We start from the raw sequence: 14,611 nt of genomic DNA, 5'->3' as shown, positions 1-14,611 counted from the left end.
AATAGCTCTAATGGGTAAAATAGACAGCACGCAAGAATAGATGGGCAGTGTAAGCAGAGAAATGGAAATCATAAGAAAGAACCAAAATGAAATGATACAGATAAAAAGCACTGTAACAGACATGAGGAATGCCTTTGATGGGCTTATTAGTGGACCAGATGTAGCTGAGGAAAGAATCTCTGAACTTGAGGATATCCAAATAGAAACTTCCAAAAATGAAAAACAAAGAAGAAAAAGAAAAAAAAAAACAGAAAAAAAACACCATGAGAACAGAATATCCAAACTATGGAACAACTACAAGAGGTGTCACATATGCATAATGGTAATACCAGAAGGAGAAGAAAGAGAGAGGAACAGAAGAAATATTTAAAACAATAATGCAATAATCACTAAGAATTTCCCTAAATTAATATCAGACACCAAAACCTTCGATCCAGGAAGCTCAGAGAACACCAAGCATGATAAACACCACAAAAACTATGCCCAGGAATATCATTTCAAGCTATGTAAAAACAAAGATAAAGAAAAAATTCCGAAAGAAGCCAGGGGAGAAAAATACCTGACTAATAGAAGAACAGAGATAAGAATTATATCCAACTTCTCCTCAGGAAGCATGCAAGCAAGAAGAATGTGGAGCGAAATCTTTAAAGTGTTCAGAGAAAAAACCTACCAACCTAGAATTTTATACCCTAATATCCTTCAAAGTGAAAGAGAAATAAGACTTTTTCAGAAAAACAAAAATTGAGAGAATCTGTTGCCAGTAGACCTGCTTTTCAAGAAATGTTACAAGAACTTCCTTAGAGAGAAGGCAAATGATATAAATCAGAAACTTAGGTCCACATAAGCAAGAGAAGAGCAGCAGAGAAGGCTAAGTGAAGGCATAAAAAAATTTTTATTTTTCTTATTCTTAACTAATCTAACAAATGAGTTTGTTCAAAATAACAATAGCAACAATGTAGTCAATCATATATGCTTATGTGTATATTATATACATATATATGTCTATATATGCTTATGTATGCTTATGTATAAGTGAAATGAGTGACAGAAATGATACAAAGGATAGGCAGGAGGAATTAGAATTGTTTTTATTATTGGGAGGTACTTGCACCACCCATGAAGCAGTATAGGGTTCTTTGAAAGTGGACTTGGATTAGGTGTAAATGGATACTGTAAACTCAAGGGCAAGCATTTAAAAAAATTTTTTTAAGCATAACTGATATGCTAAGAAAGGAGAGAAAATGGAATCATACAAAATGCTCAACTAAAACCACAAAAGGCAGAAAAAGCGTGGAAGACAAAAAAAGGAACAAAGAACAGGGGCAACAAAAAGAAAACCGTAAAGAATCTGGTAGATATTAATCCAACTATATCAGCAATCACTTTGAAAGTCAGTGACAAGACAGAGATTGTCAGAGTGTATCAAAAAACAAAACAACTCTATTTTGTATGCAAGAAACTCATTTTAAATATAAAGCATGTACAGATAAAAAGTAAATGGATGGAAATATACTATGCTAACACTAATCAAAATATGAAAACAAGAGTAGCTATATTAATTTCAGACAGAGCAAACTTCAAATCAAAAAAAGTTATCAAAGATAAAGATGGTATTGCATATGATAATGGGGTCACTTCTCCAAGAAGTCATAACAATCTTTCACATCTATATGCCTAATAATGGCACATTAAAATATGTGAGGCAAAAACAGACAGAAATGCAAGGAAAAATAGATGAATAGGCTATTATTGCTGGAGATTCCAACTATATTAGAAATGGACATACCCATCAGGCAAAAAATTACTAAGGATATAGTTGAACTCAACAACACAATCAACTGGATATAATTGACATCTACAGACTGCTTCATCCAACAACAGGAGAATACACCTTCCTCTCATGCATACATGGAACATTCATCAAGACAAACAACATTCTGAGCCATAAAACCCATCTTAACAAATTTAAAAGAAGAGAAGTCATATCATGTCTGTTCACAATCACAATAGAATTAAACTAGAAATCAATAAGAGAAAAATAGCTAGAAAATACCAAACATTTGGAGATTAAACAACACACTTCTGAATAACACAGGGTCAAAGCAAAAATCTCAAGAGACAGTTCAAAGTATTTTGAACTAAATTAAAATCAAAACAAAACATCAAAATTTGTGGGATGCAGGGAAAGCAGTGCTTGGAGGGAAATTTATAGCACTGAGTGCATATATTAAAAAGAAAAAGCTCTAAAATCCATCATAGAAGCTTCCACTTTAGGAAACTAGAATAAGAGCAAATTAAATCCAAAGCAGGCAGATGAAAAGAAATAATAAAAATCAGAACAGAGATCAATGAAATTGAAAACAGAAAATCAATACAGAAAAATCAGTGAAACCAAAGCTAGTTCTCTAAAACAATCAATAAAATCTATAAGCCTGTAGCCAGGCTAACTAAGAAAAGAAGGAGAGGGCACAAACTACTAATATAGAAATGAAAGAGGGGATATCACTACAGATCCCATGGACAGTAAAAGGATAATAAAGGAATACTATGAACAACTCTATGCCTACAAATTTGATAACCTAGATGAGATGGACCAATTCCTTCAAACATGCAATCTGCCAAGACTCACAGAAGAAGAAATAGAAAATGTGAATAGGCCTCTATCTATTAAAGAAATTGAATCAGTAATTAACAACCTTCCAAAACAGAAAGAACCAGGCCCAGATGGGTTCAATGGTGAGTTCCACCAAACGCTTAAGGTATAAATTATAACAATTCTCTACAATATCTTTCAGAAAATAGAATCAGGGAGTGTACTTCCTAATTCATTCCATGAGGCCCACACTGACCTAATAACAAACCAGAGAAAGACATTACAAGAAAAAGAAACTACAGACCAGTACCTCTCATGAACATAGATGCAAAAATTCTCAAAAAAAATTGAATCAATTCGATATTGTTCAATTCGATACTGTTCAATAAAAGTAAATTGAATCCAACAGAGTCTAAAAGGAATTATACACCATGACCAAGTGGGATTTATCCCGGGTATACCATGCTAGTCCAGCATTCAGAAATCAATTAATATAATCCATTACATCAACAGGCTAAAGAAGAAAAATCACATGATGATATCAACAGATACATAGAAAACATTAGACAAAGTCCAACACCTATTCCTGATAAAAACTCTCAGGAAACTAGAGATAGTGGGGAACTTCCTCAGCTTGATAAAGAATATCTACAACAAACTTTCAGCTAACATCACGGTCGACGGGGAGAAATTCGAAGCTTTCCGGTTAAGATGAGTAACAAGGCAAGGACGTCCTCTCTCACCACTGCTTTTTCTCTGGGCCTGTTTCCTAGACTGTAATATAAGAGGGGTGAGTAGACGGTCATTTAAGATTCTTTCTAGCTCAGCTACTCTAAGTACTTTCCCTTTCCCATCCCCTTATACCGCATCCCACCCCTCTTTAAGGTTCATTACCTGAATCCATTATCAATCCATCTTCCTTTCCCCTCTTGTCTCCTTTTCTGAAAAGTCACCAGGAAACACTTGACCAAAGCATGCTCAGTAATCAAGTTTGCTTAAACTCTAGAAAAGTTTTTTGTTTGTTAGTTTATTTTCCATTTAAAATCAAAGTCCTACATTTTCATCTGTTATTTCTGACATAGAAAAGTGTAGAGAGGAGGGGGAGGTAACAGAAAAGATGCTCCATGGCAGCAGACGTGCTGCTGCATTCTTACCTGGGCATCAGACTCCAGCCAAAGAGCAGCTAACTTGGGAATGAACTAAAATGAGGCCATCGTTAACTCTTTGCACTATCTGGGCAGGGCAGCATGGGCGGCACAAATTGTACTTTGCATCTGGAGTGGGGGGTGGGCAAGAAAGATGCGGTGCGGGGAGGCAGCTGCCCAGATCAGAAACATCGTGCAGCATCTCTGCATGAGAAGAAAGGTGCATTTGGCTGGGCAAGTTCCTAGGGGGAAACTGCCCGGGGCCGCGGGAGTCAAGCGAGCTCGGAGCTGCGCCCGCGCGGCCCGCGGAGGCGCGGAGGCGGAGGCGGGGCCGGGGCGTCCGCAGAACCGCGCGCTCCAGCTCTGCCGCTGCCCGCGCACCCGGGTGTGCGAGGTCGCGGAGGACCTGGTTCAGCTTGAGTGGGATACGCAGCCCCGAGAACCTTCCACGTCCTGAGGACCGCGGTGCGGCCATGGGCTACCAGGGAGAGCGGCCCGCCGTCCCGCCGCAGGTAAAACTGGAGACTGGGGCAGGTTCTGAAGCCGGGTCCCTTCAGGTTTCATTCACCCTGCAACAGAGGTGGCCTCCTTCACCTGGGGTCTTGGTTTAGCACCACGGAAAGTTCTCCGGGAGAAAAAAATTGCCGTGATCTAGTTTTTCTTGGCAGGCACTTTCTAACATAACCCCTTTGATTCACAGAATCACACCTTTGGCTCTCTAACAGATCCTGTACTCTGGGACTCCACGCTGCAGTCTGGGAACATTTTAGGATGGAGATTGTTTCCACAGCTCTGCTGAACTAGTAGCTATTATTGTTATTCTTTATTGTCATCTTCACCGTTTTCTCATTGTTATTGACGTTACTTACTATACTACTAATATCGTGTTAGTCTGCTACATTGCATATTTGTCTGACAATTTTCAAATTCTTTGAGCTACTAAATATTTGTTTGCCATTTTTATATTAAAACAGAGCAATCTAGATGACAGAGAAACGCTCGTTTCTGAACATAAGCACAAAGGGAAAACTTGTCGTCAGTCAGCTGCTGTTTTTAATGTTGTCAACTCAATTATAGGATCAGGTATAATAGGTAAGTGTTTTGGGTTTTTTTCTTTTAATTTTAAGTGAAAAGGCCAAATTTAAGTCTAATTACTAGTGTTCATTATTTTGAAAGGAAAAGATCTTAAATGATAAAATTGATAACTTTCGTCCTTTTTAAAAACCTTCCCTTTTTTCCAATGTAACAATGAACATCACATCAGTCTCTTATGCTGAAGACGGGATTGTGATTCACACTCCTTCCACATTTGAGAGCATCCTCTGCATGTGGCAGATTAAGGTAGAAGAGCTGCATGTGGGAGATGCTGAGATTTTTTTTTCCGTAGGCTGCACAGTCAATTGATAATATCACCAACCTTACTTTTTTCTCCTCTTCCTGAAGTGTTCACTATTACTTGTCACTTTTCTATGATCAGAATCACCTTTCTATGTCTAGAAAGATGTAAAATCTCCAGATATTTGTAAGTATTGGAGGTACAAAAAGTGTAATGTGTAAACATAACAGTCTTGTGAAAAATTAAACCATACAATATCTCCTTACCCATCTATAGTCTTAAATTTTCAAAGTACAATCTTATTATGATATATTAATTTTAAATATCATTTACTCAATACAGAGAAATTGGTTAAATGAAAACACATTTTTTTTTAACAGAGGAGCCAAATAATCAGAATTGAAAGAAATGAGCAGCTCATATTTTCCCAATTTGAAGCAAGGGTAAAATTCTGACAAAATTAAGTGCATTGCATGACAGTAATAAAGGAGGTTGTTTTTTCGGTGCTTATTATTCTTTTTGTTATTCAAAAACATCCAATTTAAGAAAAAGCAGGGGCAAAACAAAATCCTGCAGTGCTCATTGAGAATATTACTTTTCCTATAAATTTTTGACATTTTAGTCACAGTCACCATTGAACATTTATCTAGATTGAGTCATTTTTCTCACCTTTCACAAGTTGATGCATATCTTGATTTTACTTGTTTCCATATGTAGACTTTTTATTTCAAATGGTACATAAAATGGAAGTGCCTGAGGTGAGGGAGTAGCATGAAGGGGCGAGGCCGCGTTTGAAGTTGTGCCCACATGTACCCCGGAGGTGTGGGCCGCTCCGCTTGGCAAAATTCCAGACTTAATTCCTGAGGTGAACACTGGAAGCTGATCTATGTCAGCAACATTAAAAAGTACCTCTTAATTATGCTCAGCAGGGTTCTTTAAGGGAAATTTTCCGGAGAATAAAAATTCTGGGTGGAAATATTTTAAATATGTTTTATTTGAAATATTTTATTGTCCAGCATGTAAAATTATTTCCAAAAATAATTCATAAGAAATAATTTCATATACCCCCTTCAGCTTTATAAAAAGTACTTCGCCAGCTCATTTTTCTCTCCTTTTCCTACATCGTTACCCATTTTGAGTCCAGAGTGTGTCTTTTCTCACATCCCATAACCCTTCTGTGCTCTTGTCCTCTCTGCTTTCCCAGCCAGCACATGAGAAAAGCTTTGGGTCCTTAGTCTTCACGTTTTCTGGGACATATGTTCCCCTTATCCTGAAGTGAATGTTATTTGTGTGAACTGGCATCTATTTTTCGTTTACTGCTTTCTTATTCCTATTCCATCACCTCTTAAACTTGCTCTCTTGACATATCCTTAGTTATAACATTTTATTCTGAAGTTAGTATTAATACGCTAACATTGAATTTCAGTAGTCATATGCACTGTGTACAACTATGTCATATAAATATGTCAATTTACTTAGCCTATTATATACAGAAATTGGGGAGAAATTTCTGTATTTCTATGTTTTATTAATGTGATGGGTGGGGCATTTTATGTCTTTCCAGGATTGCCTTATTCAATGAAGCAAGCTGGCTTTCCTCTGGGAATATTGCTTTTATTCTGGGTTTCGTATGTTACAGGTAAAATATTATATAATTACTTATTCCCACAAGTTAAGTTGTACAATGACCATTTTACACACACACACACACACACACACACGCACACACACCCTGTAATTGAATTCCCTAATTAAAAGTGCATCAAAAAATCCTAAAGAATTTAGACATTTGTGTCTGAGGAGATTTACTTTTCTTGCTAATCCTCTGAGCAGATTAGAGAAGCATTGTATATTGCCAGGCCTAAATCCTTTTCATGTGCCTTTTTCACTTTATGCAGAAAGTGGTAGATGGAGTCATTTTAAAGGCTGATTAAGGCTGGGAGAGACTGTGCTCTGAAAGTGTAGACGTCGGGGCTTCCTTACCCACAAAACTCATGGGCAGGTACACACGAATGAGCAGCCTTTTCCAGCTATGTTTATGCAGGTGGAACTGAGCGCCCTCGTGCTCAGCCAGCAGGGCTCGCCGCCCCCTCCCCACCTTGCCCATGTCTGCCCGGCTCCCTGCCTGCCGCTATCTTTAAATGCAACAATAAGATGCTTCCACCTCACTTCTTCCCTTCTGCTTCCCTCTTTTCATGTAACGTGTTCATTCACAGCTGCATTTTGCCACTCCCCCTGTAAAGTGTACGCTTTCAACTCATCATCACCTCCTCTCCCTGTTGTCTTCATCCCTGCCCTGTCAACCCGCCAGCTCACCTCATGACAAACTCAGGGTCTTTCCTCCACCTTAGGATCACTGTGGAAGAGGCAGCAATCATACCACCTGCAGTGGCTGCTGCTATGGCAGCCTCTATATGTGTCACCTAGATGCCCTGTTACCAGGTCATGCAGAACACCTCAGCGTCCCCTCTCCAGAGTGTTGACCTGGGCCTCAATGGCTCTGCCTTCCTGTGAGGTTATGACCCACAGCCTTCAGCCAATGACAAAAGCTGGCCTCCTTGCCTCCAGGAGGGACCAAAGTGTGGTGCACTTGGAGCTCCAGAGTGCCACCACCACAGGACTAGGCTGCAGCTCGTCTCCACCTGAGACCTGAGACCACGTCCTTACGGAGCTGTTGCCCCTGCCCTAGCCTCTCCCTCCCCTTCTCCTGAGAGCACTCCCTCAAGACCCTTGCCGGAGAGGCTCTGTCTCAGCTCGGCTCTGGAAACCCTGACCGAGAGCCCTCCCTCATCAAATTTCAGACTTCCAAGACCAGCCTTTAGCTCTGCTGTTGTCCCTTTGGCTGAGGAAGAGAGAGTAAAGCATGCAGTAGGTACCAAAGTCAGAGCTGCAGAGGCACTGGACTCTCTTCCTCCCTGCTTTCTTCTCAGCACCCCAACTCCCAAAATCTAAGCTGCTTTTACCTTCTACAGTTCTAATTTGTAGCTTAAGACCCAGAACATAGTAATGTGGGACCCATTACTTTGTGCTTATTCAGGGTTGCTGGTGTTTAAAAATTGCATTCTATTCATGAGAGCATTTATTACACTGAAAAATCCCATTCAAGGATTTACCCTGTGGGGCTGGCCCAGTGGCATAGCAGTTAAGTTTGCATGTTCTGCATCAGTGGCCCGAAGTTTGCAGGTTCGGATCCCAGGCGCAGACCTACACACTGCTTGGCAAGCCATGCTGTGACAGGCGTCCCACATATAAAGTAGAGGAAAATGGGCACTCAGGGCTAGTCTTCCTCAGCAAAAAGAGGATTGGTGGCAGATGTTAGCTCAGGGCTAATCTTCCTTAAAAAAAAAAAATAGATTTAATGTTCTCATTTTTAATTTCCTCTTTCCCAGTCAATCAGCACTGACAGATTATTAATTCCCACCCAGGCATAATAACCATGGCTTATTTAAGTGTACTGTAAATATTTGCACACGTTGTAAAGCAGTAGATAGAAAAAATTAAAATACATGTCACCGAAGAATTCAATACTTGAGGGGAGTAAACAGTTTACCAAAGCCAAATCACGTTATACGTAAAGAAATCATACTGTGAGTAATGTCCTCACCTGATGCTGTACGTCAGCCTGCAGCAATGACTGGGAGCAGTGCTTTGCAAAGTCGTATATTGCAAAGTTACCAATCAGTGGAAATTAGCTACTCATTTTAGTTGCATGATCAAAATCCTTAAATAATTTTGATAAAGGGTGGCCACACAGAAGCAAAAAAAATTATAGACTATAATTCCTTTTTTTTTTTTTTTGCCTTTTTCTTCTCCCCAAAGTCCCTCAGTACATAGTTGTATGTTTTACTTGTGAGTGCCACTGGTTGTGCTATGTGGGACGCTGCCTCAACATGGCCTGATGAATAGCGCCATGTCCGCACCCAGGATCCGAACCAATGAAACCCTGGGCCACCAAAGCAGAGCACGTGAACTTAACCACTCGGTCAGGGGGTCAGTCCCCATTTTATTTCTTAATTGGGCTTTTAAGAGCAAAATCTACAAGTAAGGTATAATATTGAGTTTTTCTCTAAATTGACACTGTAATTACACAATGGTTTGTCTCTACAATTACTATTTTGTCTTTTTAAGGCCTCTAATGGGATATGTCCAAATCAAGAGGTAGTTTTTCTAAGCTCTGTTTTCATGGTTGTGAAATATTGGGTAACAACAAAGAATTATAAATACTTAAGCAAATAGTTTTATTTTAATTTGCTTTAAGATTTTCAAATTTGTTGATTAGAATAAAATAATTTCTTTTTTTGTGGTGGTGAAGATTGGTCCTGAGCTAACATCTGTGCCAGTCTTCCTCTATTTGTTGTATTTGGGACACCTCCACAGCATGATGACTTGATGAACGGTGTGTTGGTCTGCGCCCGGGATCTGAACTTGCAAACCCTGGGCCACCGAAGCAGAGCGCGTGAACTTAACTGCTATGCTACTGAGCCAGCCCCTAGAGGAAAATAATTTTTATTGTCCAAGCATACATAATAATTTAAAAGAAAATTTTCCTGTTGAATGACAGACTCATTCAAGGATTATCTAAAATTTTCATACAATATATTTAAAGTGAGATCAAAATGCTATAGTGACTGATATTTCAGCTTTCTAAAACTTTTAAGAGATATATTTGTAGCCTGTATTTTACAAGTAGCTTAAAGCACTTATTATTGACTACATTTTTAGCAAATTGTTAACTAAATTATTGACTCGATTCTTAGCAAATTGCTAACTTTAAGTAATATGTTTTGAACTTCCGTAAAAGTCAGCATTCTCATCTCAAGCATATAGTTCTTCCCCAAAATGTCACAACTTCTGTGAAATTGGTTACCTCCTCCCTGTTACTCACGTCTTCATTGATTCTCTTCCCAGGTCAGTATGTTACTGTTCAGTCTTCCTGCCTTTAGCATCCATCCACTCTCTATATTGCTGCAAGAGTTCTCTCTATAAAACCTCAGCCTGATTTCTGTTACTCTCCCCATCAAAACATTCCAAAACTCTGTAATGACAACAGAAAAGAAATGATTGCATTCAAATTTCAAATTTCTGCAGTTTGGCCACAGTCTGCATTTTTAGTCTCCTCTTTCACTAACCTAACTTCTCTTTCACCTTGTCACCAACACTGCCATATGTGGAACTCGCGTTTTAGCCATTCTGGACTATTCCATTCCCCACCTATTGAATATGCTTTTGTGCTGCCTTCTCACGGATAGTCCCTTGCTTGACATTCTTTTTCCTCTCCACCTGATGAAATCCTGTTTATCCTCGAAGGCACTACTCAACTCTTCTATGAAGCTTTTCCCAGTCTTAAACAAAGGAAAATAATTAATTGCTCTGTCCTTTGTGCTTGCAGAATATCTTTAAATATATTTATTAGGTAATTTATCACATTGAATTTGAATCCAATATGTAGACATCTAGCAATTCTGCTCTATTGATCATTGTTTCATTCAACAGATATTTACTGACACTGATGCCATTATAGCCATGAAGAACATTATTCTTACCTGTGTGAAGCTCACAATGTGGTGTGTCAGGCAGACAAAACCACATAATTATAGTACTTCATGAAAAAACACCATAATAAAAATATATGCACGATGATAGGGATACTGGCATTTAACCCAGCCTCAACGGAGCAGGCATTTTTCGGGGTGGAAGAGACACCTCTACTGACCGTTTATGGAAAAGTGTGAGTGAGCGAAGAAAATGGAAGGGTACTCCAAGCAGATGGAGATGTGAAAATGCAAAGGGAACTGTGTAAGTGAACCAGTCTGGCTAGAGTGTAGGCTTGGTGTTCGTGACTGGAGAGAGACGAAGGCAGAGAGGTTTGCAGAGGCATCTATGCAGGCTCCCGTGTAATGCTAATCATGACCGTGTCCTGAGGACCAGCTAGATGCCGAGCATAACTCGGCCACTGCTCTTAAGCCTTCTGACTCCATGAAGTAGGTATTCATGTTCTACTTTTATGAAGGAGGGAATTGAGACTTTAATAGGTTAAAATGACTTGCTCGAGGTCTGCAGTTACTGGTAACAGAGCTGAGATTTTTATAAAGTGCATGGATTCTAGGGCCAGACTACCAGGATCTGAGTCCTGACTCTTCCTTACCAGCTCTGTGAAGTTTGGAATTCGCTTAACCTTCTGCGTCTCCCTTTTCTCATCTATTAAATGGGGGATAATAATGGCACCTACTTAGGATGGTTGTGGAGATTAAAGAAGTTAATATACATAAAGCATTTGGAAAGAGGCCTGGCACGCAGAAAGCCTTGTGAGATTATTTGCTGGTATTTTTGTGGCTATTATCATTATTATTATCACTGTTATTGGACCCCAAAAGCAATGCTTTTTCTACCACCACATGCAGCCTATAGAAGATAACCAAAAATAGCACAGATTCTCATGCATTTTGGCTCTATAATGTGCCAGGCATTTGGTCGCCATTTAAACAGCATAAACCTCACAGACTCTTCAAGGTTGCTGTATTGCCTTACTTTACAGAGGAGACTCAGGAAAGTGAAGTCCTTCGCCTAAGATCACACAGCTAATAAATAATTTTTTTCTGCCTCATGAAAACGAGTTGATTTTTATCCTAAGGCATTAGAGAATTCCCCTGGAGGATTTGTTTTTCCTTCTTTCTTTCTTTTTTTTTTTTTTTTGAGGAAGATTAGCCCTGAGCTAACTGCTGCCAATCCTCCTCTTTGTGCTGAGGAAGCCTGGCCCTGAGCTAACATCTATGCCTATCTTCCTCTACTTTATATGTGTGACGCCTACCACAGCATGGCGTGCCAAGCGGTGCCATGTCCACACCCAGGATCCAAACCGGAAAACCCCCGGCCTCCAAAGCGGAACGTGTGCACTTAACTGCTATGCCACCGGGCCGGCCCTGGCGGATTTTAAGCAGAAGACATGAGCAGGTTTACACTGCAGTCAGATCCATCTGGTAGAGGAGGAATGTCAAGAAAGTCTTGGTAGGAAGGGGATGTCAAAAGTGTCTTGATGGAGGGCCAGATTGGTGCCTGAGATTTCTATTAGGAGATGTTGCAGTAATCCAGGTGAGAAGTGATAAAGGCCTAAACCCTCAAATAAAGCAGGTTAGAGATTAGAAGTGAGGGGGTACAGTTGAATAATTTATGATGCAGTAATTAATGGACTTGGTGACCAAGGGAATACAGAAGGTGGTAGATAGAAGTCTAAAGCAATTCTCAAGTTTCTGTTGATACTATTCACAGTTTAGAGAAATGTGGATGGAGACACGGGTTCCAGAACAAACATATACGTTAGAATTGGGGTATTTAAAATAAAGATTCCTATGAGATCTCCAAGTTAAAGTGATTATTAGATAGCTAGATGTAGAAATCTGGAGTTTTAGAGGAATCTGGGTTAGAGATACCAATTTGGGGTTTACTAACATCGTTTGAAAATTGAAACCCCAGGCAAGAATACAATCACAGTGGGACATCTCAAAGAGTGAGAAAAAAGTCCAAGAAGCCGGGGGTTGAACAGAGTAAAAGAAACTGGTAAGAAACTGAGTATAAATTGCCAAAAAGGTAGGAGGAAATTCAACAGAAAGTGATGTCATAAAGGCCAAAGGAGGATGGTTGAGAAAGGGGAATGGTAAACAGGAGAAAAATGCTACTGAAAGAGGAAATAAAATAAAGATTTAGGAGGTGCCAGTTGGATTTATGAACTTGGAACTTATTGTTGACCTTCTTGGAAGAAGTTTTAATGACATGGAAGGGAATCGAGGTGGAAACCATATTGCAATGATTTGTATTTTCTTCTTTGTATTTTATGCATTTCTAAATCACTTAAAGGATAAAATAAAAAATCACCTGTGATGGAAGCATGAGCAAGAGCAAAGAGAAAGCAAGAAGCGCACGTGTGCATAGCTGTGTACCCAACATGACTGCAGCGTTGTTCACAAGGTGTTCCAAAAATGTTGAGTTAAATGAAAAAAAAGAGAGAGATTAACTTTTAATTATATAATTTATACATATTTTTATCTTTACTTTCAGCTCTAAAATTGGAACTTAAGTCTCTAAAATGTAAATTTAAAAAAAATTCTTAGAGTACTCTCTTAACCATAATAACTATAAAATAAAATTAATAGTTGTACTGTGTTATAAAACAAAGAATTTGATTCCCCTAAGTATATGTTTTTTCTGAATGCTTACAGCGTTTTTCATTTGCAGTCTTTACATGTTGATGCCTATGGAATATTTGATTTTTTCATTCGCAGTCTTTACATGCTGGATGCCTATGAAATATTTGATCTTTTCATTCGCAGTCTTTACATGTTGGATGCCTATGAAATATTTGATTATCTGCATTCTGTTGCTCAGACAATTAGCCACATCCTGTTAACAGTCGTTGCGTTGGTTAGGTTAGGAAAGTAAAATGGAAAAGTGACGCTTTGACTCCAGTCTGCGTACCCTCTTTTGTCAAGTTCATTGCACGGATATGTTAAGTATATTTGCATCTTGATTGAAAAAAATATATGACTGGAAACAGTACTCTTTCATGAAAGATAATGTTTTATGAAAATAAGCCTTGTCATGCTAATCTACTGTAGCATTAAATTAAACTCTTTTTTAAAATTTCCCTTTTTCTTTAAGTCAGAACATGAAAAACCTTTGTATTAAATGTAATCTGACATTTGTTTGTTATTTTGCCACAGACTTTTCCCTGGTTTTATTGATAAAAGGAGGGACCCTCTCTGGAACAGACACTTACCAGTCTTTGGTCAATAAAACCTTCGGCTTTCCAGGATATCTCGTCCTCTCTGTTCTACAGTTTTTGTATCCTTTTATAGGTAAGATTCGGGTGAAAATGAATATTGTCATTATTTGCATAAAAATACAGCCATCTCTGAATAAAATAGTTTTAATAGGCATTAAATAGTCATTAAGGAATACTAGCCGTTGAAATATTTTCCATGTTAAGTGTTTACATCTTTAGCCATTTTCCCCTTATTTTCTGGTTCTTTTCATTGGTTTTCTGAGTATTTCATTAAAATCAAGTGAGGATGATTTTCAATAGGTTAATGCTTGTGCTTCCAAATTTTGGTGAAAAATACAATGATCAGGAAGTAAAAGTGAGTGAGAGAAATAATAGATTTCTTCTAAGGCTGAAATATGTTTTTTTGAAAACCTAAGGATTTGTGGAAGCTGTCTACAAGGCCAAAATGCTATTTAAAGTTTGTAACATAATGGTGGGAATGTCACCTAGCACTTCTTAAATAAGTAAAATGTTAACATTCACCTATGGCCAAATTGACTTCATTGTTTAAATCAGTAATACAGATGCTATTGTTCAAACCACTAGCTCCTTATGTCTCCACAGAGGCTTAGCATGTGTTTCCCCAAAATCTTCCCGTTTCCAAATGAGGGGATATTTTGGAGCCTTCACAATTTTCTGTTATTGTTCCCTCACTTTGAGTAATACACGTGTTCCTGAAAAAGTATTCGTAAACTGAATTTTAATAACAAAACAAATTGCAT

General features: G+C 38.6%; 1 protein-coding gene across 2 annotated transcripts in view; it reads left to right on the top strand.

Annotated features, from left to right (window-relative positions):
• Window positions 1-3,869: 3,869 nt before the first annotated feature.
• Window positions 3,870-14,611, top strand: part of SLC38A11 (solute carrier family 38 member 11) — a 53,875-nt gene continuing 43,133 nt past the window's right edge. For both annotated transcript variants that reach the window (XM_070581488.1, XM_008537091.2), the window contains exons 1-4: window positions 3,870-4,250; window positions 4,713-4,830; window positions 6,639-6,713; window positions 13,789-13,923. In XM_070581488.1, coding sequence (XP_070437589.1) covers window positions 4,212-4,250; window positions 4,713-4,830; window positions 6,639-6,713; window positions 13,789-13,923 — 367 coding nt within the window. In that variant the 5' untranslated portion in view covers window positions 3,870-4,211. The remainder of the gene's footprint in view (window positions 4,251-4,712; window positions 4,831-6,638; window positions 6,714-13,788; window positions 13,924-14,611) is intronic.

The sequence above is a fragment of the Equus przewalskii genome, chromosome 17 (genome assembly GCF_037783145.1).
Source record: "Equus przewalskii isolate Varuska chromosome 17, EquPr2, whole genome shotgun sequence".
In the NCBI taxonomy this organism is placed as follows: Eukaryota; Metazoa; Chordata; class Mammalia; order Perissodactyla; family Equidae; genus Equus; species Equus przewalskii.
The sequence above is the reverse complement of the archived record's forward strand: the minus strand, read 5'-3'. Positions and strand labels throughout refer to the sequence as shown.